This window comes from Lepus europaeus, chromosome 23 (genome assembly GCF_033115175.1).
Source record: "Lepus europaeus isolate LE1 chromosome 23, mLepTim1.pri, whole genome shotgun sequence".
Classification (NCBI taxonomy): domain Eukaryota; kingdom Metazoa; phylum Chordata; class Mammalia; order Lagomorpha; family Leporidae; genus Lepus; species Lepus europaeus.
Window position 1 is genome coordinate 27,250,896 of NC_084849.1, and position 27,426 is coordinate 27,278,321.

Consider the following 27,426-nt stretch of genomic DNA (forward strand, 5'->3'; position numbering starts at 1 on the left):
TATTCTAAGAATATAAGTCATTTAATACTGTTAATTTTATAGCACAAAATAAAACAAGCTATGATCCCCCAAAAATAATTTTAAAAGCTTACACAGAAAATATTATTGCCTGAAGTTTATGATCTTTAAGTTACAGGTCAAAAGAGTTTTACATTGTCGTCATTGTTTGCAAACACACAGTGAAGACCGTCTCGAAGCAAGGCCACTGTTCCTCCCGCAGGGGCAACAATCCCGTCTCGGGACTGTCTTCCTCCAGAGGCACAGCCAGCTCAGTGTCTGCGAGGACAGCAGTCGCCAGGAACGTGGCTCTCCGGTCCCAGAGCGTGGTGCCTGAGGCGGGGCTCAGTGTCCACAGAAAGCATTAGTCTTAGGGACTGTGTTAAAACAATCAAGAATTCACTGATTTTAAGAGGTTAATGGACATAATATTAAAGGATTAAATTATAAACGCCTGGCACAAAAAAAGAAACACACATCATCCCTTTTCAAAACTGAAATGCTCCATTCCTCTGAGCGAACATGGCGAGAGCAGTGGCCGTCCTTGGTCTGTAAACAGCTGTGAGGAAGCCAGCGTGGAGCCGGTGCAAGGCGCCGAGGAGCACACAGCCGTCCTTCCCGCCTCGCCACGTCCAACCACGAGCACAGAAGCCGTCCAGGCTGGGGGGGCCGAGTCGTTTGCTCAACGCATCCTCCTCTCTGTTAGCAGGTGGCACAGAAGTGACAAGCCAATGCACCCAGGCTCGACAAGTCTTCAGGGGGACGTCCTTCCCAGGTGAGAAGCCACAGCGGGTTAATCTAGCATCCAACTGCTGTCCTTCTTTAACAGGGCAGCACACAGCAGGCAGCAGTGAGGACCAATCCTCCGAGGAGCCCCGCCCCCAGTCAGAGCACAAACACCTTCCCCATCACTGGGAGCCCAGGCCCAAAGCCGAGACAGGCAGCAGTAAGGACCAATCCTCCGAGGAGCCCCGCCCCCAGTCAGCACAAACACCTTCCCCATCACTGGGAGCCCAGGCCCAAAGCCGAGACAGGCAGCAGTGAGGACCAATCCTCCGAGGAGCCCCGCCCCCAGTCAGCACAAACACCTTCCCCATCACTGGGAGCCCAGGCCCAAAGCCGAGACAGGTGCTGCTCTCATACTTACTGTGACAGAGAATCCCCCGGCCTGATTACAAAACTGTTAAGGGTTCTAGGTTAAAAAAAAAAAAAGTTACTAGTTTTGGCACGTTATCTTGGGTTCACAACGGCAGGCTCACCTTCCTTTGAGTTCTGAAGACACCTCCATGGGCCGAAGCAAGGAGGGCACTCGCTGACCCCGAACCTGAGGCTAGTGGGTGTTGTGACTCTGAGGCCCTCCCCTCTGGACGAGTCCTGCAGTCGTGGGAAGGGAAACAATGCTTTCCCAAACAGCCACACGTGTGCTCTCAGTCAGCTGCGACAACCAAAAGCTGTCAAGCCTCCCAGCCGCACCTGGTTGGAAGAGGCCTTAGGTTTGCCTTCCTTCAACAAGGCACATACCCCACCTCCTGCTGGACACTCAGCCCAGGCACAGCACCAACAGGCTAGGGCCGAGTGGACCACCGGTCAGAAGGCCAGCACTGCTTCTGGGCACTTTGGAGACTATCACATGGGCTGAGCCGGCCGGACTCAGTACAAAGCCCACTGAGCAAACCTTCCCAGACCAACCAGAGAGGTCAAGTGCGAGCGCAGACTTCAGAGCAGGAGGCAGCCACGGCTCTCAGCAGTCAGGAAGAGCTCCTCCTTTCTCAGCGCCTCCAGGAAAACCACAGGTGGGCAGGCAGCAATGATGACGATTTTTCTCAACTGATCGTCAATCTCGTCACAGGAACACTTCCAGGATTCTGTACCGGGGTAGCTATCTGCCTGATGCACTACTGATTGAAAAAACACTGCACAATGGCTGTGCCGGGATTCTGTCACCAGACTACACTGCTCTAAACCTCAAAACCTAAGAGCGTACAGAGACAGGGTCGTGTTAGAGCAGACCCTCGGTAAATGCTGAGCCGCACATGAAGCTGCTGCTACATTTCTAGGTCTGCTGTATTTGCTCTGGGCTGAGGCCTGTCTTCACCAGCATCCAGAAGGAAGGATGGGCAACTGCATAATGACTCCAGGATTCTGGCCTGGTCTGTGCAGGTGAGGGGTCGGTCGTACGTTGGCATCAGCCGGCTTCTAGGAACAGGCCTCTCTCAGCTAGTAGGGAAATGCTGTACATCAACAAACTCATCAGTGGTTCATAGTTCTCCACAAGAACGCGAGACATCAAATGCACCAACCAGTTTCCCCAGAGCGTGCGTTTCCTTTGCTTGGGAGCATCTCAGCCACGTGGCCCATGGGCCCAGTAGCTGCAGCGCCATCTTCCTCTGCAGCGTGCGGAGGCTGGGCTGGGGCAGGCAGGATGAGCTTCAGTGAGCAGATTCCACGAGTCAACGCAGGACTCATCAATGAGTCCAAGGATTCTATGAATAACCTCCCTTTCTGAAGAAATGTTGAGTCCTACACCTTCAATGGGTGCACTCACTGAGCTGCTGGACAGAAAGCTGGCCAAGTGTCCCACCCCCTCCCTGTTCCTGTCCCCAACAAACAGGTAAGCAAAGGTCTCCTCAAGCACCCCACATGGATGCTTTTGGGGACAAAGTAATCCAAGAGGCTGGCACACAGCCTGGCACGCACGACTGCTCGTGTGTGTGTGTGTGTGTGCTACACGGCGACCAAGACCATGGGCCTCTACTTCACGAGTGCTCTCTTCTTAATCCTTCAGCTACAGCAGCTTCAGTTCTGAAGCTCAGAGGCATGCGTTACTCCTTGGGCTTCCACAAAAATCCAACCTGCTACTTAAAAATCTGTTCAGAACACACAAGTCTAATTAATTAAGTCTTCCAAAACCAAACCAAACCAAAAGAAAACAAAACAAAAGCCAGACTGGGGAGTGGGGTGGGGTTAAGGACAGAATTCTCTCCTCCTTTAAGGTTCACATCCTCTGTTGTCTAGAGAAAACCAAGACGGCAGCGGTGCCACCACTCTGCAGAGCGGCGACACGCCGTATCTCGCTGTGGCCCCGGGCCTTCCCGGGGGAGCATGCTGGAACCAGTCTCAAGGACATACAGGGCAGTAATGAGAAGACCCTCTCCCGCCAGCTTCTCTCCGCTCGTGTGCTTCCACCAGTATTTCCAGTTTGTGATCCAAAAGAACTCTAAGATCGGCTACTCTTTGACAAGACGACTATGATACAAACGCCAGGAGGCAGCCGCTGTGTGCATTCCAAATGTGCATGAGACGGCCAGTCTGCAGGGCTGGGCGTCGGCAATGCAGCGTGACCGCCTATGAGAGAGAACACTTTCCCACTTCAAAGGAGACTATGACACGCAGAACGACGAAGCAGCAGGAGCCAGGGTGACAGCAATCACTCGTTTTCATCCGGGTTTTGAGGGTCAATGATTTTGACATGCGTAAAGGGGAAAAGCCCCTTGCGCCCGTTCACCTCGCCTTCCCATTGGCCGTTTATATTCATCCTCGTGACTTTCACAATGTCACCAACCTGTGGGCATGGAGCAAGAAGACGAAGTTAGTGAGTCTCTGCGAACAAGAAAACGAAGCTCACATTAAATCACAAACACTCCCCTAGTCGAAGGAACCTACACACCTGGCAGACGCACCAGTTTCTCCAGTGTTTAGGCCTAACCATCAAGCAGTGCCCAAGACACAGGTGCTACCGAGAAGCTCAGTGCACTTCAGTCGGCGAGAATGCGTAACAGGGGCCGGCGCTGTGCTGTGTGGGCGAAGCCTCCGCCTGCAGTGCCGCAACCCACATGGGGACCGGTTCATGGCCTGGCTGCTCCCCTTCCAATCCAGCTCTCTGCTATGGCCTGGGAAAGCAGTGGGAGATGACCCAAGTCCTTAGGCCCCTGCAACCGACGTGGGAGACCCAGAAGAAGCTCCTGGCTTAGGACTGGCTCAGATTCAGCCCTTGCGGCCATTTGGGGAGTGAACTAGAGGATGGAAGACCTTTCTCTCTGTCTTTAACTCTGCCTCTCAAATAAATAAATAAAACCTTAAAAAATTTTGAAAGAATGCATGACAGGAGAAGCAGCTTCTGTGTACAGAGCAGCCTTTCCCTCCCACAGCTACTGACCTCAGCCAGCCAGAGAGCACCTGACCCTGCCGGAACAGCTGCAGGGAAGTCACAAAAAGGAGTAGCTTGAAAAAAAAAAGAGAGAGAGAAGCCTGGGCTGGTGTTGTGGCATGGTAGGCAAGCTGCTGCCTGTGACATCCTGTATGGGGTACAAGTACAAGTCCTGGCTGCTCCACTTCCAATCCAGCTCCCTACTAATGTGCCTGAGACAGCAGAAGATGGTGCAGGTGCTTGGGCCACTGCCACCCACGTGGAGACCTGAATGGAATTCCTGGACCCTGTCTTTGGCCTGATCCAGCCCTGGCTGTTGTGGCCTTTTGGGGAGCCAACCAGAAGATGGAAGATCTCCCTCTCATCTCTCCCCCTCTATTGCTCTGCCTTTCAAATAAATTAACCCCCACCCCCAACCCCCATTTAGATGGGATCAGCCACCATGCCTCTCCCCTCCTCCTGAGGTGTCCATTCTTGGTGCACTGTTCGGGGGTTGCTAGGGGCAGGAAGCCCAGCTCTGAGTATCTTCAACCTGCAGGGTGACAGGACTTCTACTCAATGCCAGGGATGGGCTGCTCTTCTCAAGAGGAACACTTTGAAAGCAGTGTTCAGGTTGTTCTAGAGACACGTGGGGCCCTGGGGAGCTGCCTTAAGGGCCCAACAGTTGGCTGACTGGGACTTCAATGTGCTGTGCACTGCCACGGAAAGCTGTGGTTATGCAGACCTGCTTTGGAGCGGGCTTCTTTGCCATGTGCCTGAGTGAACATCGTCCCCCAAGTAGCAAGGTAAAGGCTACCTTCCATCCATTACCACTTCCAATGAAATGAAGTCAGAAATACACCGGATGGTAACACTGAGACTTCGTCTGACATTCATAATGTTATTTCTAATTTTCCTGCCCATTAGAAGTTAACCTTTCCCCTCGAATGCTTTTGATAGTGATGTTTATGAATCTCAACTCACACATTCATGTCTGTGGAACTTTCCACCTGTTTCATATCGGCTTCCACGCTCGTGTGCTGAAGCCACTGCTCTAACCACGCTGACAGCCAAGGCAGTGTCAGACACCCGCAGCTGTGCTGTGTGAAGATCGGCCCCTGCCTGACACAGGCCTCTCCTGGTGACCAGGTCCAAGCCTCTCAGAGGACTGGACTCCAGGGAAGTCCCCAAGGAGCACACATTTTTGCCTCAAGATTGGAATCTTAGTCTGTTCTGGCTGATGTCTGATAAACCGTGGAAGAGAACAGAATCACCTTCCCGACATTCCTGTCCCAGGCAGCTGTCTCCCATCTTGGTGAGCTCATCTTTTCAGCATGGGGGATATGCGTGTGCTTTGCTTCCCCTAGCCTCTACCTACCTGCCCCAACCAGCCCAGCCACCAGGTCTGAGCCACTCAGTATCATCTTTGTCACTCTAGCTCAATCATCCCGACTCCCAATCAACCTCGTCTCCTACAGCCAGCCCCTACCCAGCATAACCCGGCCACCGCTCTCCCCACTTCACCGCAGGCCCCCCAATGGCCCCATCCCAGCTCTCCACTCTAAGTCAGAGACCTCACCCACACACCTCCCTCCGCCCTGGCCCTCTTCCTGGGGGTATTGTGTAAAATGCACACTTTCCATTTGACACTGAGGGAAGGAAAGGAAGCTTCCCCAGGACTCCCGCAGACATGGCTGACGAAGCCCCGTTCTCTGCGTGTCCACAGTCAACTCTCACTCCACATACAGCATACAGCTCTCTGAAGGAGGGCACCCCCTTGCCTCATTTTGTATCCCATATAGGTTATGTACTTTTGCAGAAGCCCACAGAAAAGAGAGCACACACGGCTGCCGTGCCCCAGGTGCTAGCAGGTGGCTGAGCAGCGTTCTCAGGACATGGATGGCAGGCCAGGCAGTGAGAGACTGACTCCTTCAGAGAGAAGCGCACTGTTCTTTTCAGATCACCTGAGCCCTCCCTCCGCACACAATAACCGCTCAGCTCTGATCCTCAAGACCACCCCCACCCCGCCTCTGACTCCTCTTCCTGCCGCTCTGCCCCTCCCTCTCTCCAAGCACCCTGGCTTCCTTTCTTACAGACTTGCCAAGCTCTTTCCCAGAGAGGGACTGTGACAGATGAGGACACGACGTGACAGAAATCTCCTTATACTTTTAATGTCTCAAGATGTTGAACAGTCGCATTTTAGCTTCGCCCAGCATTGCCAAGATAGTACTAAGAAACCTTAGACCAAGCAACACCGACCAAAGTCAAACAAGGCCCAAGGGCTACCGAAGCTACCTTATAAAGCATTACCCTGGCCAGCGCCGTGGCACACTAGGTTAATCCTCCACCTGTGGCGCTGGCATCCCATATGGGCGCCGGTTCTAGTCCCGGTTGCTCCTCTTCCAGTCCAGCTCTCTGCTGTGGCCTGGGAGGACAGTAGAAGATGGCCCAAGCGCTTGGGCCCCTGCACCTGCATGGGAGACCAGGAAGAAGCTCCTGGCTCCTTCGGATCAGCACAGCTCTGGCCGTTGAGGCCATTTGGAGAGTGAACCAAAGGAAGACCTTTCTCTCTCTCTCTCTCACTCTCACTGTCAGTAACTCTACCTGTCAAATAAATAAATAAAATCTTAAAAAAAAAAAAAAAAAAGCATTATCCAGAGACAATGAGACAACAAGGACCTTCAGGGGGGTCATACTGAAGATGGGGGCTTGGGGGAGTTGTCCAGCTCAGAGCAGGGACTAGGACCTGTCCTGCGTTCCTAGGCTATCAGACATACCTAGCAATGGGAGGTAAGCCTCTAGTTGCTTAAGCTAAGTATGAGGTGGGGCGGAGTGGCAGGCAGTCTGTCCCACAGGCTTCAGAATGGCAGGAGCAGTGACTGTCTCGGTTCTGCCACTTCAGTGCCTACATGACCATGGCAGCTGCTCAAGTTTTCCAAGGCCCTTCTGACTCTGGAAGGGTCTTGCAATACTTAAATAAAGTCCTCCACAGAAACTGTTATCTAGAACCCAGCCTTTACATAAATGGTAGCTGTGATGGGAGTGGGAGACGCCGGAGCAGAAGCAGCCAGAAGCCCCGTGCCCTGGCAGGCTTCTGATGGCCATGCACCCTCCGGAAGCAGGGGAGAGTGGACTCAGCGCGGAGAACGCTGCTGCTTCAGCCACTCTGTCCGCAACGAGGTAACCGGGCCGTGCCAGTGAAGACAGGGCTCTACTAAGCGACTGTGACGGGCACTGAGCAGCTGAGGGAGAGCACGGAAGGCGGCGAGGTGGGCCAGCACTGAGCACTGCCAAGAACATCCACACCTCACGTCTGCCTAGCCTGTGACCCCACCCTCCCTCACCTCGCCCTCCCCATTGCGAACAGAAAGCAAGCAGGTTAGTTCCTCTCCTCAGGGAACTTCTGTCTCTGCTGCAGCACGTAGAGAAACTAGCCCACTGTGCGGGCAAGGCAGGTGCTCAACGAGTGAACATCAGATAACAGCACAGTGTGAAAAGCAGCAAGTGGCAGGGAAGCAGCACGGAATCAACGGCAGAACACAGGAGCAAGGAGCTTTCACTACAACCGAGGGAACGCGGACCTGCAGAGATGGGTCAGGCTGGGGACTTCTGATCACTTCAAGTGACCACTAATGCCTTGTTCTGGCCTGGCAGGAGTTTTCCCATGCCAAAACACAGCATGTCATTTCTCATGCTGCTCCTTAAAAAAATAAATACAAAGATTATTTAGGAGCCAGCATTGTGGTGTAAAGGGTTAAGCCACTGCCTGCAATCCAGGCATCCCATACGGGCATCTGTTCAAGTCCTGGCTGCTCCACTTCCAATCCAGCTCCCTATTAATATGCCTGGGAAAGCAGCGGAGGATGGTCCAAGTGCTTGGGCCCCTGCACTCATGTGGGAGACCTGGATGAAGCTGTGGCCTGGCCCAGTCCCAGCCATCGAGGCCATTTGGGGAGTAAACCAGCAGATGAAGATCTCTCTCTCTCCCTCTATTCTAACTCTGCATTCCAAAGAAATAAATCTTTTAAAAAATTACTTATCTGAAAGGCCAAGTGACAGAAAGAGACACACAGAGAGATATCCCAACCACTGGTTCACTCCCCAAATGGCCACAAGGGCTGTGGTTGAGCCAGGCTGAAACCAGGAGCCCAGAACTGCACTGGGGGTCCACCACTGTGGGTAGCCTACTGCCTTCCCAGGCCTATCAGCAGTGAGCCAGATTGGAAGAGGAGCAGCTGGGACTGGAACTGGTGCTCCAAGATGGGAGGCCAGTGTCACAGGCGGTGGCTTAACCTGCTGTACACTGCCAGGCCCTCTCATGCTGTTTTCTACCTCAGACCAAGGCTCTACTGTGGGGAATGTGCCCCAAGACATCAGCACTGAGAATGGCTGTGGACCAACGTTTTTTGCAGCTGGGCTTGGATCCTAAAATGGCCAGCAGCCTCTCAGTCACCGCCGTTGCTCCTCTGCCTTCCTCACTCCCTACTCTATACGGTGTCCTTGCTCTGGGTTCATGGCAGAAATACAGCGCCCCAAGAAGCACTCACCAGCTATCAGTCTGGTTTGAGGAGCAAACTAAGCCTGGGAGGGCTGGCTGACCCTCTCAATAGACAGAGCACGCACCTCATGTACTGCTTCATTAATCTCTGCCGATACAACAGGACAACCCGAGTCATCATTACAGCTGTGCTTGGTGGCGTTCAGCATCTGTGGAGCACATACCTTAGCCAACATGAAGCACGCAGGGGCCATAGTTGTGGAGCGTGTTAAACTGCCTGTGATGCCAGCATCTCATATAGACACTGGTTCAAGTCCCGGATACTCTACTTCTGACCTAGCTCCCTGATAATGTGCTTGGGCCCCTTCCTCCACATGGGAAACTTGGAAGAATCTCCTGGTTGCCGGCTTTGGTCTGGTCCAGTCTTGGCTGTTGCAGCCCTTTGGGGAGTGAACCAGCGTGTGGTTAAATTTTTTTTTAAAAAAAGATTTATTTATTTATTTGAAAGGCAGAATTACCAAGAGAGAAGCAGAGAGGGAGAGGGAGGGAGAGAGCGTGATCAATCTTTCATCTGCGGGCTCACTCCCCAAATGGCTGCAGTAGCCAGAATTGGGCTGATCCAAAGCCAGGAGCTTCTTCTGGGTCTCCTACATGAGTGCAGGAGTCCAAGCACTTGGGTCATCCTCTGCTGCTTTCCCAGGACATAAGCAGGGAGCTGGATTGGAAGTGGAGCAGCCAGGACTCAAACTGGCGCCTATAAGGGATGCTGGCACTGCAGGCAGTAGTAGCTTTACTTGCTACACCACAGCACCAGCCACCAAGAATAAATCTTTAAAATAAATATTCTTTTCTATCTTATTTATTTATTTTTTGACAGGAAGAGTGGATAGTGAGAGAGAGAGACAGAGAGAAAGGTCTTCCTTTTTGCCATTGGTTCACTCTCCAATGGCCGCTGCGGCCGGCACATCGTGCTGATCCGAAGCCGGGAGCCAGGTGCTTTTTCCTGGTCTCCCATACAGGTGCAGGGCCCAAGGATTTGGGCCATCCTCCACTGCCTTCCCGGGCCATAGCAGAGAGCTGGCCTGGAAGAGGGGCAACCGGGATAGAGTCCGGCGTCCTGACCGGGACTAGAACCCGGTGTACCGGCGCCGCAAGGCGGAGGATTAGCCTGTTAAGCCACGGTGCCGGCCTATCTTATTTATTTTTAAACACAGTAAGAATTATAGAGAGGGACAGAGAGATCTTCCATTTGCTGTTCACTCCCCACATGGCCACAATACCAACCCTTTATTATTTTTTAAAAGCATTTATGTATTTGAAAGGCAGATCTTCCATCCATTGGTTCACTACCCAAATTGCTGCCGACAGCCAGGGCTAGGCTAGACTGAAGCCAGAAACTCCATCTGGTCTCCCGTTTGGGTGTCAGGAACTCAAGCACGTGGGCCATCTTCCGCTGCCTTCACAGTCACATCTGCAGGCTACTGGACTGGAAGCACAAAGCCAGGACTCAACTCCGTACTCCAACACGGCTGTTGGTGTTGCATGCAGTGGCTTCACCAGCTGTGCCACGGTGCCGGCCCTGGACTGATATTCTGAGTCTGCAACCTCTTACGTTACATAACAGTAAGATCGGGAGCACAAGTTACTCTGGTCTCAGAAGTTCCAACCTGGGTGCTATGAATAGGTCTCAGTGATCAAATAACATCGCCCAAGTGCACAAGGAATGCACCAACGTGCTGTGCTCCTGCAGAAAGACCCTACACAGCTTTCAGTGGATTCTCAAAGGGTCCAGCACCCAGAAAGATCTAAATCCAACATCTAGGGACCACAATTTCGAGGTGAGTTTCATCCTCTTTGTGGCTTTGTTTACTAAAACAAATACTGAATACAGCTGTGCCAGGCCCTGGAGTGACACGACCAACGACAAAGCAGATGAACACTCTGGCCCTCACAGAGCTGCTGGGGCCTCCACCTGCTCTATTCCCTGCCCTGTGTTCTCTGTGCACCTGACAGGGAAATCAGAGCTGCCGGAGCTAGAAAGGCTGTAGAGGACTGGGGCTCTTGTCCCTGGGCCCCTGCTAGCAGTCAAGTTGTCTCGCACACTTTTACCTACAAGTAAATGCTATCTGCTTTTGTAAAAAATAGTATTGTTATTCATGCGGGAGGTGAAAGGTCAGAGCACTTCGAACTTGAACAGGCATTTGTATGCCACGAGTTTGCTGTAGCAGTATTCACAACAGCCAAGAGACAACCAAGTGGCCATCAGCAGATACACTCACTAATAAACACAGTGTGCATACACACACTCACACAACACAGTGTTGTTCACCTGCACAAAGAATGAAGTACCGATACAAGCGACAACATGGATAAAGCCTGAAACTCAGAAGACAGCTGCTGTGGGATCCCACTTACCTGAGATGCCTAAAACAGGCAAATTCAGAGACAGAAGGTAGGTTAGAGGTTGCCAGGAACGGGGGGGAAGGGCGGGTTATTGCTAAACAGCTCCAGAGGTTCTGTTTGAGGCGATGGAAATGTTTCAGAAACAGCAGTGATGCTTGCACAACACTGAGTGTCACTCACACCGAACTGTACACTGAAAATGGCCAAAATGGCAAATTCTGTAATACGTTTCATCTCAGTAAAGGAACCCAACACTCAGCTGAAGGCCACTGAACTGTATGATGTCAACTACACAAGTACCTAAATAAAATGGTCAGAAAAGTGGCTTAGTGCTAGCTCTGTCGTCTACTGCTTGTAAACTGTCAGCGAATTCCATAAACCTCAAGTTCTAGGCGTGTAAAACAGGGCGGTGCAAGCAGGACCAACTGCGCGGAGAAGGCTCTCGCCAGTGATTCTCCCTACGTAGCAGCCACTACCACAAACAGAAAACGGAGGCTGACAGAATGACCAGGCTGGCAGAGGCAGTGTCATCGTGTTCTCACCCATTTTATAATTAACCAACAACAAAAACCTCTTAAGAATACTTTTCTGATTCACAACCCAGTGAGAACATAATGCCAGGAAGGAAAGTTTTATTTTTTATTTATTTTTTGATTTTTTTTTTTTATTTGAAAGACAGAGTCACAGAGAGAGGTAGAGAGAGAGAGAGAAAGAGAGAGAGAGAGAGAGAGAGAGAGAGAGAGTCTTCCATTTGCTGGTTCACTCCCCTGATGGCCGCAATGGCTGGAACCGCAACGATCTGAAGCCAGGAGCCTCTACCAGGTCTCCCATGTGGGTGCAGGGGCCCAAGGACCTGGGTCACCCTTCACTGCTTTCCCAGACCATAGCAGGGAGCTGGATCAGAAGTGGAGCAGCCAGGACTCAAACCGGCGGCACCCATATGGGATGCCAGCACTGCAGGCATCTTACTCAATAGTCTTACTCAATACACCACAATGCCGGCCAAGACTGGTCAATTTAAAGGCCCAAGGAGAGGGGTAGAAATAAATGCTCAGGCCTGGATACTCACACAGCATCACACGCCACAGGTAAAGCACGCCTGTGAGTCTTTCTTAAGAAGGTCAATGCTAGCTTGTGGGCATCTCTTAAAACCTTGCAGACCATGTGGACAAGCAAGGAGAGAGCCTCATGACATGAAGGGGCTGTGACCGTGAATGGCCCTCCAGCCGAGCCACACTCAGCACAGACCCAGTGTCACTGCTGTCTGTGTGCACTGCAGGTCTTCTCAGCCAGCAGCACTCATGTTGACCCCCGAGAGATTAAAAACACAATCAATACCTCTGAAATCTACATTTGCTGTTCAGACCACTGCACCTCAGTAAGTAGAGCCAGCTCCCTGAAAAGGCAGTGGAAGATGGCTCAGGTACTTGGGCCCCTGCAGCCACGTGGAAGACCCAGATGAAGCTCCTGGGTCCTGGTCTCAGTCTGGGCCAGCCCAGGCTGTTGTGGCCAACTGGGGAGTGGACCAGTGGATGGAAGAGCTGTCTCTCTCTCTCTCTCTGTAACTCTGCCTTTCAAATACATAAAATAACTGGGGGGTGGGGGGTGGGGGGGTTCTGAGCATCATAAAAAGAACAAGCACCAAGAACATTTAATTTTTCTTATTTTGAGAGGCAGAGAGACAGAGACAGACACAGAGAGAGGTGCCACTCACTGGTTTACTCCTTCCCTCAGTGCCCACAACAGCCAGGGCTGGGCCAGGCTGAAGCCAGGGGCTGGGAATTCAATCTGGGTCTCCCGTGTGCACACAGGGACCCAAGCACCTGAGCTCTCAGCTGCTGCCTCCCAGAGCCTGCATCAGCAGGAAGCTGGAACTGGCCAGGGCTCAGATGCAGGCGGTCTTATATGGGATGCGGGGTCCCAAAGGGCCTTCCTGACCGCTGCAATGCCTGCCCCTCAATGTTCTTATGTGGCTAAGGACACATGTGTGCGGACCAAATACACGGGCAAGCAGGCGTCATTTCAAGACTGGTCTCCTCCACAACGACACTGCCTCACAGACACGGGCAGACCTAGGAAAGGTCAAAGATCTTGGTTTCTATTTAAACAGAGAGATAGCCAACTCTATAGACTGTAAATTGGTAAGACTGAAATCAAACCTGCACAAAACTCTGGATGAAAATAGCAAACAGATGGTCTGTGAAGATTTAGAACGGGAAGTGCAGTAACTGAAAGCAAAAAGGGCTCAATCAAAAACAAGACACAGCAGACCAACCTGTCTTTTCTACAGCTAGGAGAGATTTCTCAGAAAAAGCTGCACAGGAGGACTTCAGTACAAAGATCTGGATGGTGCTTTCAGGAAACCTATAGGCAAAGATGAAAACTAAAGAAGGGCCGGCGCCGCAGCTCACTAGGCTAATCCTCCGCCTAGCGGTGCCGGCACACCGGGTTCTAGTCCCGGTCGGGGCACCGATCCTGTCCCGGTCGCTCCTCTTCCAGGCCAGCTCTCTGCTGTGGCCAGGGAGTGCAGTGGAGGATGGCCCAAGTCCTTGGGCCCTGCACCCCATGGGAGACCAGGAGAAGCACCTGGCTCCTGCCATCGGAACAGCACGGTGTGCCGGCCGCAGCGCGCCTACCGTGGCGGCCATTGGAGGGTGAACCAACGGCAAAAGGAAGACCTTTCTCTCTGTCTCTCTCTCTGTCTACTCTGCCTGTCAAAAAAAAAAAAAAAAAAAAGAAACTAAAGAAGGTAAAAAGGGCTGGTGTTGTGGCACAGTGCGTTAAGCAGGTGCCTGCAGTGCCAGCATCCCAAATGAGCATCAGTTTGAGTCCTGGCTGCTCCACTTCAGATATAGCTCCCTGCTCAAACACCTAGGAAAGATGGAAGATGGCCCAAATGTTTGGGTTCCCGCACCTGATGTGGGAACAGTCAGGGAGACAGATTAAGTTCATGAGCTGGAGGCCACACCTCCCCTACCCACACGTAATCCTATCAATCAGATGATCCCTCCCAAGATGTACCTCCCCTTACCTGGGGGCAGCACTATATAACCACTATCACCCCCCTTTTTAGATTTATTTTTTATTTGAAAGGCAAAGTTACAGAGAGGCAGAGGCAGAGAGAAAGAGGGAGAGATGGCTGCATGGCTACAGCTGTGCCACTCTGAAGCCAGGAGCTTCTTCCCAGTCTCCCAGGCAATACAGGGACCCAAGGACTTGGGCCATCTTCTACTGCTTTCCCAGGCCATAGCAGAGAGCTGGATTGGAAGTGGAACAACCGGGACACAAACCAGTGCCCATATGGGATGCCGGCAACTGCAGGCAGCAGCTTCACTCGCTATGCCACAGCACCGACCCCATCACTCCCCTTTTGGAAGCTCACAGGAAGCCTAGTGAAGGGCAGGGGACTCCCTTTCTCTCTTTCCACCTCCAGGGCCCAGGACAAGCAGAGCAGTTATGAAGTTCCCAGTTTTACCTTGCCTGCTCCACTCCCCCTAAACAATGCCCTCATGGGCCTGTGCATTCTTCTCATTTGTAAATAAACCTTATCATGTTTCATGCGTGTTTGTGCCTGTACTTAAGGCTTCTTTCTCTAAGTAAAAGGCAAGAGCCTGGGTTATTAACTTTGGCCCAACCTAGGCCACAACACACCCACACGGAGACCTGGATGAAGCTCCTGGCTCCAGCCTGGCCCAGCCCCAGCCACTGCAGCCATTTGGGGAGCAAACAGCAGGTGGAAGATCTATCACTCTGTGTCTCCATCTCTCCTTCTCTTTCTGTAACTCTGCCTTTTAAATAAATACATCTTTTTTTTTTTTTTTTTTAAGGGAAAGTAATCATTTTGCTAAATGACAGAATCAGGATCTAGAAATATTCACAAGTGTATAGATACTGTAACAAGGCAAAACCAAAAGCCCTGATCTAATTGTTAGGTAGGAAGTCAAATATGAGCTTATGTGTGTGTAACAGGCCATATATATGTCCAGCATATGCATTTGCATCTCAAAGTCATCCTGTTAATGTTTCAGGAGCAGCCTGGTATTCGGTATTCGCATTCTGCCCTGCCCCCTTCTACCTGATAACCTACCAGGTGGAGGTCCACGCCCCTTCTGCCTGACAAATCTTCCACAATCTCCCAGATACAGCCCAGATTCTCTAGGGGGCCCTGCTCACCCTTCCTCTGAACCCAGGATGGCGCCAGCTAGGCTTCCTCCAGTCTGATACCTTCAAGGGAAAACTTAGATAGGAGCTTCTTAATATTTACATCCATAAAATCCTTTGTTTCAGGAGGAAATGTGTGAAGACAAAGACCCATCTCCTTAAACCCCCCCCCCCCCCCCCCCCCGCCCTCAACCGGACTGCGCGCTCAGCCCTCTGTCTCTCTGCTAAGCCGCCCACCTGGCCTGGTCAGGTGTAATCTCTCCACTCAACATGTAACCTCACTCCCCAACCCCCCACAGCCACCCCCAGTCCGAGCGACTGGGCACTCTCAGGTCCTGTCTGGAGAGGTGCCCATCCGTTCTTGCGGATGTCCCTACCCTAATAAACTTCGCTACCTTTTACTTTCCACTACTCTGTCTCCCGCCTGAATTCTTTCTTGCGCGAAGACAAGAACCCTGCCATTCTCCGGTAACATAATCATTACCTATCAAAAGATATACTAAAAATGAAAATAAGAGCCAGAAATTCAACAGGGACAACACCAGGCTAGGCAAACACAGGAAGAGGACTGGTTGTGGATGGTTTCTCCCTGGAGAAGAAGCAAGCAAGAACTTTTAAATTACTTGTAGTTAGTCATACAATAGGGGAGAAACTGCCTCAGGAGACAGTCTGCTCCACTGGTTTCACAAGGACAGAAACCTTTGTTTTATTGCTATATCCCAAGTTCCTAGCATACCACCTGGTAAGTACTCAATGAACATTGTTGAAGTTGGTTGTTTTTGGAGATTTCCGTGTTGAAACTGGAAGGCCAATGGTAGAAGTCCAAGAGCTTTAAGATGATGGCTGGACTAAATGACATAAGCATTACTGTAACTTCTTTTTCTCCTTGCTTTTTATCAATTCCATCCCAAATTAACTAAGTCTCACTTGCAGCCTGAAAAACTGTTATTCTTCCTCCACAGAATCTGTTCTACTTCAATTTCTGCAGACACCCAACTCATGTCACCATTTTCTTAACCCATGCCCTACAAGAACCTGCAACTGAGGCTCCATTTAGACAGCTGGATATAAAGTTTTATTTTTATTTTTGACAGAGTGGACAGAGAAAGGTCTTCCTTTTCCGTTGGTTCACCCCCCAATGGCTGCTGCGGCCGGCGCACTGTGCTGATCCAAAGCCAAGAGCCAGGTGCTTCTCCTGGTCTCCCATGCGGGTGCAGGGCCCAAGGACTTGGGCCATCTTCCACTGCACTCCTGGGTCACAGCAGAGAGCTGGACTGGAAGAGGAGCGACCGGGACAGAATCCGGCACCCCGACCGGGACTAGAACCCGGTGTTCTGGCGCCACAGGTGGAAGATTAGCCTGTTGAGCTGCGGTGCCGGCCTGGATATAAAGTTTTATATAGCAAATACTTATGGGTGTCTGTACCTGGAGTTAAGTAGTAGTATTTTTAGATGCTAAGAAATTTTTTTCCCTTTCACTCTGAATCAGGAAAGCATATAACACAACTTACGAGGATAGTATTATAAGGAAATCAAGCATTTGGTCTAAAATCAACTACAACGAAGGTGAACGGCAAACTTTAGTATTTCCATCAGTTGTGACAAACTGGCTGCTTCATGCCTCAAAGACATGTGAAAGAAAAAAATCGTAGAGGCCAGTGCTGTGGCGTAGCAGGTAAAGCCAGTGCCAGCATCCCATATGGGTGCCTGTTTGAGTCCCAGCTGCTCCACTTCCAATCTAGCTCTCTGCTATGGCTTGGGAAAGCAGTGGAAGATGGCCCAAGTCCTTGGGCCCCTCCACCCACATGGGAGATCTGGAGGAAGCTTCTGGCTCCTGGCTTCAGGTTGGTGCAGCTCTGGTCCTTGTGGCCATCTGGGTGGGGAGAGAACCAGCAGATGGAGGACCTCTTTCTCTCTCTCTGCCTCTCCTCTCTCCGTGTAACTCTTTCAAATAAATAAATCAATCTTTAAAAAAAAAAAAAAGAGAAGAAAACATAATCTCCTCTCCTTGGTGACAGGGCAACAAACTAGTTTTCTTGCTTTGTCTGATGTCCAACATGCTCACCTATTTGCAGCTACTCAGTGGTGTTAACCTAGTTCATGGAAGCTCTTCCCTCTGTCAGGACTGTCTTCTCCCACTTCACTCTTCAAAACGCAGTGCAGGAGTCATCTCTTCCAAAAAGGCCTCCCAGTCCAGGACCTGCATACACTCCCTCCCCAATTCCCACTCCCCTTCCTCATCACACTGCTGGTTTCTGTGTCTATTCTTTGCCTAGGTGGAAGCTCCTCAAAGGCGTGCATGTCACATGTTGGCTGCGTGAATGGATAATTAGCGAACAAATATCAAATCTTAGAGCCAGAGAACTAACACAACTTGCCCAAGATCACGTAAAAGCCAGGACCTGAACACAGGTCTGTGATATATTCCTAATCATCTTGCTTCTTCAGTGTCACAGAACCAGCTTTGACAACAGGGATCCTGTGACAGCATCCTTGCTTCAAATATTCTCTTCTACACAACTGTCTTTTTTTTTTTTAAAGGATTATTTTATTTATTTGAAAGAGTACAGAGAGAGAGGGAGAGAGAGAGATAAAGAGGTCTTCCATTCTGCTGGTTCATTCCCCAAATGACTGCAAGGGCCAGAGCTGAGCTGATCAAGAGCCAGTATCTTCTTCCGGGTCCTCCCACATGGGTGTGTGGGCCCAAAGACCTGGGCCATCTTCTACTACTTTCCCAGGCCACAGTGGAGAACTGGATCAGAAGTGGAGCAGCTGGGACTTGGACAGGCGCCCATGTGGGCGCCAGCACTACAGGCAGTGGCTTTACCCGCTACGCCACAGTGCCAGCCCCTCAGTTGTCTTTCATAAGGGGCTGCAGTGCTTCCCTCAATCTGGGATTGCCCCACAGTCCCACGTCACAGGCACCAGCAAGCTACATTCTCAAGGAACAGGACACCCACCTCAATGCACCTAACAGAGGTACCAAGTGTTCCCCTACAAATCAAATCCTGGGGGTCATCTTGAAAAGAAGTGAGCAAGAGGTAACAACAGATAAACACACACTAGCGGGGCTGGTGCTGTGGCACAGTGGGTTAAAGCCCTGGCCTGAAGCACCGGCATCCCATATGGGCGCCAGTTCTAGTCCTGGCTGCTCCACTTCCGATCCAGCTCTCTGCTATGGCCTGGATAGCAGCAGAAGATGGCCCAAGTGCTTGGGTCCCTGCACCCATGTGGGAGACCCAGAGGAGGCTCCTGGCTTTGGATCAGCTCAGCTCTGGCCATTGCGGCCATCTGGGGAGGGAACCAGCAGATGGAAGCCCTTCCCCCACTATTGTACTTTTTTTTTTTTTTTTGACAGGCATAGTTAGTGAGAGAGAGAGAAAGGTCTTCCTTCCGTTGGTTCACCCCCCCAAAATGGCAGCTTCAGCTGGCGCGCTACACTGATCTGAAGCCAGGAGCCAGGTGCTTCCTCTTGGTCTCCCATGCAGGTGCACGGGCCAAGCACCTGGGCCATCCTCCACTGTCTTCCCGGGCCACAGCAGAGAGCTGGACTGGAAGAGGAGCAACCGAGAGAGAATCCGGCGCCCCAATCGGGACTAGAACCCGGGGTGCCGGTGCCACAGGCAGAGGACTAGCCAAGTGAGCCGCGGCACCAGCCGATATCTCTACCTCTCTCTGTACTCTGTCTTTCAAATAAATAAAAATAAATCTTAAAAAAAAAAAAAAAAACACTAGCTTTAAAATATCTCTTTGCTTACAGAAAGTCTTTAAAAAATCAGGTTCTATGGAGGAAAAAAAGCTTCTGAAATAATTCAAGAAATAAGGTAGATCATCTAAGCTAAGCCAGAGATGAAGAATATTTTTGTAACATCATCTGTGGGCCATACAAAATTAGGAACTTAAAGATGAGTCTGTTGTAGATTTATTGGAGTTTGAGCCCTGCCTGCAGTTGCTTTGGCAGGGCTGACAGAACGATTTCACAGGCCTCATATGGCCTGCAGACGGACAATCCCCACCCCGACCTAAGCCACCATCCTTCCCTGTAATGCTGTCAAGGGGAATAAGGAAGCTTCAATGACTGGCACATTTTGTCCTACTTGTCTCACTGTTTCTCATTCTAATTTTAATACTTTTCCTGGTAACCTAGTTACAACAGTCCCAAGAGAATTCCTTTGAACAAGATCAAACTGGCAACATTATCCTAATAGTTTTAGAGATAACATAAGCATACACATTTATTTATGCTATGGTCAAAGCATCATTTAAATATATACTATAGAAAGTCAGGGCTGGCATTGTAGCGTAGTAGGTAAAGTCGCTGCCTGCAACGTCAGCATCTTACGTGGGCACGTGTTTGTGTCCCAGCTGCTCCACTTCTGATCCAGCTCTCTGCTAATGGTGTGGAATAAGCAGTGGAAGATGGCCCAAGTGCTTGGGCCCCTGCACCAACGTGGGAGACCAGAAGAAGCTTCTGACTCTTGACTTTGTTTAGGCCCTGTGCTGGCCATTGCAGCAGATGGAATGCCCCCCCTCCCCCCAACTCTTTCAAATAAAAACATCTTAAAAAAAAAATACAGAAAGTGAAACACCATTAAGTGGAATTTGGTAAAAGCATATTTTTCTGACCAAAAATGCTCTCTCAGAGAAGCACCAAATAAGGCCTTTAAAGAAACTCAGACGGCTGTGGTGGCGTCATGAGGAGGCTCAGATGTTGAGACTTCTCTCTAGAGTTTAAGAGCCTAGGAGAGGCCAGCGCCGCGGCTCACTAGGCTAATCCTCCGCCTTGCGGCGCCGGCACACCGGGTTCTAGTCCTGGTCAGGGCACCGATCCTGTCCCGGTTGCCCCTCTTCCAGGCCAGCTCTCTGCTGTGGCCAGGGAGTGCAGTGGAGGATGGCCCAAGTCCTTGGGTCCTGCACCCCATGGGAGACCAGGATAAGTACCTGGCTCCTGCCATCGGATCGGCGCGGTGCGCCGGCCGCAGCACGCCAGCCGCGGCGGCCATTGGAGGGTGAACCAATGGCAAAAGGAAGACCTTTCTCTCTGTCTCTCTCTCTCACTGTCCACTCTGCCTGTCCAAAAAAAAAAAAAAAGAGCCTAGGAGAGCTGCGTGATGGCCAATAATATTGGCTGTCTTAAAATAGGCCCCATCATCTGGGGCACCACTGTGGTGTAACGGGTTAAGCTGCTGTTGGGATGGGGACATAACATATCAAGAGTCACAGTCCCGGCTACTCCTCTTCAGAATCAGCCGACGATGGCGACGATGGCCTAAGTATGTGGGTTCTCGCCAGCCATGTGGGAGAACTAGCTGGAGTTCTGGTTACTGACTTTGGCCTGGCCCAGCCCTGGCTCCTAATGGCATCTGGGGAGTGAACTAGCTAACGGAAGATCTCTCAGTCTCTCCCTGACATGCTGCCTTCCAAATTAGTAGAGAAAATTTAAAAAATATCCATCATCAGGTGGGCAGGCTCTTTCTTTTAGTCCTGGCCTCTTAGGCACCTATTTGCCTGGGCACCCACTCACCAAACTCTAAAAGATCCCCAGTGCAATACTTGGTGTTGCTTCCTGCAGCCTCCTTACACATACTCCAAGGAACTCAAACAGAGCAAACACAAGGTCTCTGGAACACACACAGTTTAGGGGTAGGTGTTTGGCCTAGCGGATGAGACACTACTTGGATGCCCACATCCTCTATAGGTGTGTATGGGTGAGTCCCAGCTCTGCTCCTGACCCCAGTTTCCTACTAATAGGCACTTTGGGAGGTAACAGTGATGGTTCATGTGGCTGTCTCCCTGCTACCCAGGTGGGAGACCTGGATTGGATTTCCTGACATGGCCCAGCCCTTGCCATTGCAGTCATTTGGGGAATGAACCAGGAGATGGGAGCTCTCTGCCTCTCAGAATAAAAGAAAAAAGCAAGCAAGCAAGCATGCACACAGCACAGAGCTAAAGATCAACAGGTAGGTGGCTCAAAATTCTGACTGGGAGCTTGACCCCCCCCAAGGTTCTCACTCTGGTGTGCTAACATAAATGAGTGGCCTAACATGAGTCACACCCATTTCTTTAATCCCATAATCCCATGCTGAAATGACAGATGTGAAAATGCTTCAAAATGCTGAAACCACAATGCAAACTGGAGAGTATTTAAAAACTGTTTTTGATTATTTATTTGAAAGGCAGACAGGAGATCTTCCACCTGCTGGTTTACTCCTCAAATGCCTGCTGGGGCTGAGCCAGGAGCCTAGAATTCAACTGGGTCTGCCATGTGACTGGCACGGACCTAAACACTTGAGCCATCACTTCTTGCCCAAGGTGCACACTAGCAGGGAGTTGGACTCTAGGGTGGAGCTGAGACTCAAAGCCAGGCACTCTGATAGGGGATGCAGGCGTCCAAAGCAGTGTTTGGTTTTTTTCTAAGATTTCTTTAGTTGAAAGGCAGAGTTGCAGAAAGAGGAAGAAATACATAGAGAGATTTTCATTCCATTGGTTTATTCCCAGAATGGCTGCAACAGCCAGGGCTGAGCTAAGGTGAAGCCAAGGAACCAACAAATCCATCTGGGTCTCCCATGAGTGTGGCAGGGGCCCAAGTACTTGGACCATCCTTTGTTGCATTGCCAGGCACATTAACAAGGAGCTGGATCAGAAGTAGAGCAGCTAGAACTTGAACTGAAGCTCATGGGATGCCAGCTGCAGGCAGTAGCTTAACTGGCTGCACCACAATGCTGCCTCCCAAAGCAGTGTTTTAACTGCTATGCCAGACACTCCTACAAACCAGAGGGCATTAAAAAGTCCAGGGAGGGCTGGTGCTGTGGCAAAGCAGGAAATGCTGCTGCCTGCAGTGCTGGCATCCCATAAGGGTGCCAATTAGAGATCTGGCTGTTCCACTTCTGATCCAGCTCTCTGCTGTGGCCTGGGAAAGCAGCAGAAGGTGGCCCAATTCCTTGGGTCCCTGCACCTGCATGGGAAAACCCAGAGGAAGCTCCTGGCTTCGGATCATCGGCATAGCTCCAGCTGTTACGGCTAATTGGGGGGGGGGGGGGGGTGTGAACCAGTGGATAGAAGACCTCTCTCTGCCTCTCCTTCTCTCTCTCTGTAACTCTTTCAAATAAGTAAATAAATCTTAAAAAAAAAAAAAAAAAAAGTCCAAGGTGGGACTGGCGTTGTGGCATAGCGGGTTCAGGACCCTCCTGCTTAACTTCCAACCCAGCTTCCTTCTAAATGGCCTTGGAAGAGCAGCAGAAGATGGTCCAAGTGTTTGGGCCCCAGCCACCCATGTGAGAGAGACTGGAAGAAGCTCCTGTCTCCTATCTTCAGTCTGGCACAGCCCCGGCAGTTGCTGCCATCTGGGGAGTGAACCAGGGATGAAGATCTCTCTCTGCCTCTCTGTTAACTCTGATTTTCCAAATACATAATCTTTCTTTAATTTTAATTTTTTAAAAGATTTAGTTATTTCAAAAGCAGAGTTATAGAGAGAAATGACTTCCATCCACTGGTTCACTCTCCAAATGGCTTAAAAAAAAAAAAAAAAGATTTATTTATTTGAAAGCCAGAGTTACAAAGAGGAAGAGGCAGAGGGGTGGGGTGGGGTGGGGTAGGTCTTCCATCTGCTGGTTCACTCTCCACATGGCCACAAAAGCTGGAGCTAGGTCAATCCGAAGCCAGGAGCCTTTTCCGGGTTTCCCACAGGGGTGCAGGGGCCCAAGGATTTGGGCAATCTTCTACTGTTTTCCCAGGCCGTAGCAGAGAGCTGGATTGGAAGAACAACTGGGACTCACACCAGCGCCCACATGGGATGCTGGCCCTGCAGGTGGCAGCTTTACCTTCTATACCACAGCGCTGGGCCCCAAATGGCTTCTTCCAGGTCTCCCATGTGGATGCAGGGGCCCAACTACTTGGGTCATCCTCACTGCTTTCTCAGGCCCATTAGCAGGGAGTTTGATTGAAGTTGAGCAGCCAGGACTTGAACTGGCGTCCACATGGGATGCCAGTGCTACAGGCCATGGCTTAACCCGCTGGGCCATACTGCTGGCCCCAAAATAACCTTAAAGGTGAGGGTGAGGGGGGCAGGTCCCTGTTTTGTCTAAGGCACTAAATGGGAGAAAGCTGGATATTTATCTGTAGAGCCAGGATTCTTATCTGTAGAGGCAGGTTTCTCTTGTTTTCTTTGCTGTTCTTCCCCTGGGAAGTGTAAAACCACTTGGGTCCTCCCCATCTGTGGTCTCTGCCACAAGCCTCAACAACCAACATGAGAGGGAGACCTCGTCACAGACTCTGAAATAAACCTTCAGGTGTAGTTCACTCAGCTATTTCTCCTGGTCCAAAGAGAACTGAGGATACCAAGGGGAAAATAATACACAAAATGAATTCTAGTGACTTTTATCTGTCGGTAGGCTGTTTGGCAGGTTAAGTTTTGCTCTTCTGAAGCAGCGGGTTCCATTATGTCATCCTATGATATAACTGGGCTCTCAACCCTCTCTGTTTTGACCTTAAATACAGACAACTGTCACTAACATAATCTTGGTTTCTCTAATATATATGCAATTCGATAATATCAAAGAAAGGAACTCAAGTGACCATTATACAGCAGTCCGTGGTTTACAAAAAATTTTTTACAAACATCATTTGATTTTTTTTTTTCTTCACCACAGCTACTGAGCATAACAGAGCTATTTACATTATACAGGTAAGGGCAAAAAAGCTCAGATGTGGGGATGCGCTGTGGCATGCAGAGTAAAGCCTGGGAAGGCAGTGGAGGATGGCCCAAGGACTTGGGAGACTCAAAAGAAGCTCCTGGCTCCTGATGGGACCAGCTGCAGCCATTTGAGGAGTGAATCAGTGGACAGAAGATCTCTCTCTCTGTAAACTCTGCCTTTCAATTAAATAAATAAATCTTAAAACAAAACAAAACAGGGGCTGGCACCATGGTGCAGGTTAATCCTCTGCCTGTGGCGCCGGCATCCCATATGGGCACCGGTTTGAGTCCCAGCTGCTCCTCTTCCAATCCAGCTCTCTGCTGTGGCCTGGGAAAGCAGCAGAAAATGGCAGAAGTGCTTGGGCCCCTGCACTCGCATCAAGACCAGGAAGAAGCACCTGGCTCCTGGCTTCGAACTGGCATAGCTCTGGCTGTTGTGGCTATTTGAGGAGTGAACCAACAGAAGGACCTAGCTCTCTGTCTCCCTCTCACTATCTATAACTCTACCTCTCAAATAAATAAATAAGATATTTTCAAAACAAAACAAAACAGGCTGGCGCCGCGGCTCACTAGGCTAATCCTCCGCCTTGCAGCACCGGCACACCGGGTTCTAGTCCCGGTCGGGGCACCGATCCTGTCCCTGTTGCCCCTCTTCCAGGCCAGCTCTCTGCTGTGGCCAGGGAGTGCAGTGGAGGATGGCCCAAGTACTTGGGCCCTGCACCCCATGGGAGACCAGGAGAAGCACCTGGCTCCTGCCATCGGATCAGCGCGGTGCGCCGGCCGCAGCGCGCTACCGCGGCGGCCATTGGAGGGTGAACCAACGGCAAAAAGGAAGACCTTTCTCTCTGTCTCTCTCTCTCACTGTCCACTCTGCCTGTCAAAAATAAAAAAAAAAAAATAAAAAAATAAATAAAAAAATAAAACCCTCAGAGGTGAAGTGCTCTTCCCCAGGTTAAACAGTAAGTACAAAAGTACAAGAGCTGGACTCTATGGCACCAAATTCCATGTTCTGATGCAGGTATTTAGGTCTTGAGGGTGTTTGATATAGCAGTTAAGATTTCTCAGCCGCCTGGAGGGCGGCTCGGCTCCCGCCCCTCCTCCGCGGTGCTCCGGGACCATGGCCGACCCTCCCGTGAGGCAGATCAAGAATAAGACCAGTCAGGCCGGCGCTGTGGTGCAGTGGGTTAAGGCCCTGGCCTGAAGCGCCGGCATCCCATATGGGCGCTGGTTCTAGTCCCGGCTGCTCCTCTTCCGATACGGCTCTCTGCTGTGGCCTGGGAAAGCAGTGGAAGATGGCCCAGGTCCTTGGGCCCCTGCACCGACATGGGAGACCCGGAAGGAGCTCCTGGCTTCAGATCGGCACAGCTGCGGCCGTTGCAGCCAGTTGGAGAGTGAACCAGCAGATGGAAGACCTCTCTCTATCTCTACCTCTCTCTGTAACTCTGTCTTTCAAATAAATAAAATATTTCTTTAAAAAAAAAAAAAATCAAGACCGGCGTGGTGTAGCGATTGGTCAAAGAAAAAGTGATGTATGATAAAGAAGCAAAACAACAAGAAGAAAAGATTGAAAAAATGAGAGCTGAAGATGGTGAAAATTATGCCATTAAAAAGCAGGCAGAGATCCTGCAGGAGTCCCGCATGATGATCCCGGATTGCCAGCGCAGGCTGGAAGCCGCCTACGCCGCCCTTCAGCAGATACTAGAAAGAGAAAAAGACTTGGAAGAAGCCGAGGAACAGAAGGAAGCCCGGCTAGCCCTGGACTTGGTGAAGTTGGAAGCCTGAAACCTGTCTGCGCAGGGTGCTCTTCGCGCTACAGCCTGGGGTCCACTCTACAGTTCATTACTGACCACTGCTCTGTTCAATGTGATTGTTCTTATGCAGTTACATATATTTTTCTTTGCCTAATTTAGTGCATCAATGAGTTTATCTAATAAGCTTGTTTATTTCAGATTTTATAAATATTTTAATTAACCTGTTATCATTCAATCGCATAGACATTTTTGACAAAATAAAATCTGTTAGATTCTGGAAAAAAAAAAAAAAAGATTTCTCTTGCGGCCAGCGCCGCGGCTCACTAGGCTAATCCTCCGCCTAGCGGCGCCAGCACACCGGATTCTAGTCCCGGTCAGGGCGCCGGATTCTGTCCTGGTTGCTCCTCTTCCAGGCCAGCTCTCTGCTGTGGCCTGGGAGTGCAGTGGAGGATAGCCCAGGTCCTTGGGCCCTGCACCTGCATGGGAGACCAGAAGCACCTGGCTCCTGCCATCGGATCAGTGCGGTGCGCCGGCAGCAGCGTGCCAGCCACGGCGGCCATTGGAGGGTGAACCAACGGCAAAGGAAGACCTTTCTCTGTCTCTCTCTCTCACTGTCCACTCTGCCTGTCAAAAATATATATATATATATTTCTCTTGCAATGTCCACATCCCATATCAGAGTGCAAAGGTTCAAGTCCTGCCTCTTCTGATTCCAACTTCCTGCTAATGCACACTCTAGGAAGCAGGGTTCCTGGGCTGGCATGGCCCAGCCCTGGCTGTTGTAGGCATTTGGGGAGTGAACCAGTAGATGGATGATCTCTCCGTTTTGTTCAAATAAGTTAATTTAAAGAATACTTTTTTTTTTTTTTGACAGGCAGAGCGGACAGTGAGAGAGAGAGACAGAGAGAAAGGTCTTCCTTTTGCCGTTGGTTCACCCTCCAATGGCCACCGCGGTAGGTGCGCTGCGGCCGGCGCACCGCGCTGATCCGATGGCAGGAGCCAGGTGCTTCTCCTGGTCTCCCATGGGGTGCAGGGCCCAAGCACTTGGGCCATCCTCCACTGCACTCCCTGGCCACAGCAGAGAGCTGGCCTGGAAGAGGGGCAACCGGGACTAGAACCCGGTGTGCCGGCGCCGCTAGGCGGAGGATTAGCCTATTGAGCCGCGGCTCCGGCCAGAATACATCTATTTTTAAGATAAGTGAAAATGAAATAATAAGGTTCTACCTCATTGTATGTATTTGTATACCTTGGCCAAAATTAATAAAAATAAAAAAAGAGGCTGCTGTTGTGGTACAGCAGATTAAGCCACCACCTGTGATGCTGGCTACTCTGTTTCTGATCCAGCTTCCTGCTAATGTGCTGGGGAAGGCAGGCCCCTGCCACTGATATGGGGGACCAGGATGGAATTCCTGGCTCCTAGCTTCAGCCTGGCCCAATCCTAGCTGTTGTGGCCATTTGGGGGAATGAACCAGTGGATGTAAATCTGTGTCTGCCTTTTAAACAAATAAATAAATCTTAAAAGAAAAGAAAGGAAGTATATAGGACTGCTCTGAAAATACAAAAATCTTTTTTTAAAAAAAGATTTATTTGAAAGGCAGAATTACAGAGAGAAGGGAGAGAGAAAGAGAGAGAGAAGTCTTCCATCTACTGGTTCACTCCTCAAATGGCTGCAATACAAGCCAAGAGCCAGGAGCTTCCTCCAGGTCTCCCACTCAGGTGGCAAGGGCCCAAACACTTGGGCCATCTTTTGCTGCTTTCCCAGGTGCATTAGCAGGGAGCTGGATCAGAAGTGGAGCAGC

The 27,426-nt window shown here is 50.7% G+C and overlaps 1 protein-coding gene and 1 pseudogene across 2 annotated transcripts in view; one reads left to right on the plus strand and one right to left on the minus strand.

Moving 5' to 3' along the window:
* The window catches only part of CRKL (CRK like proto-oncogene, adaptor protein), a 40,075-nt gene continuing 12,649 nt past the window's right edge, over window positions 1-27,426 (minus strand). Inside the window, exons 3-4 of one of the 2 annotated variants that reach the window (XR_009864872.1) lie at window positions 1,086-3,559; window positions 1-897 (exon numbers count right to left, since the gene is read on the minus strand). Coding sequence is in view for 1 of the 2 variants with exons in the window: in XM_062181937.1 (XP_062037921.1) it covers window positions 3,425-3,559 (135 nt within the window). In the remaining variant the exon portion in view is untranslated. Of the gene's footprint in view, window positions 3,560-27,426 lie in introns of both variants that reach the window. The other variant, XM_062181937.1, reaches the window with a different exon arrangement.
* LOC133751805 (tubulin-specific chaperone A-like) lies at window positions 24,994-25,658 on the plus strand (annotated as a pseudogene).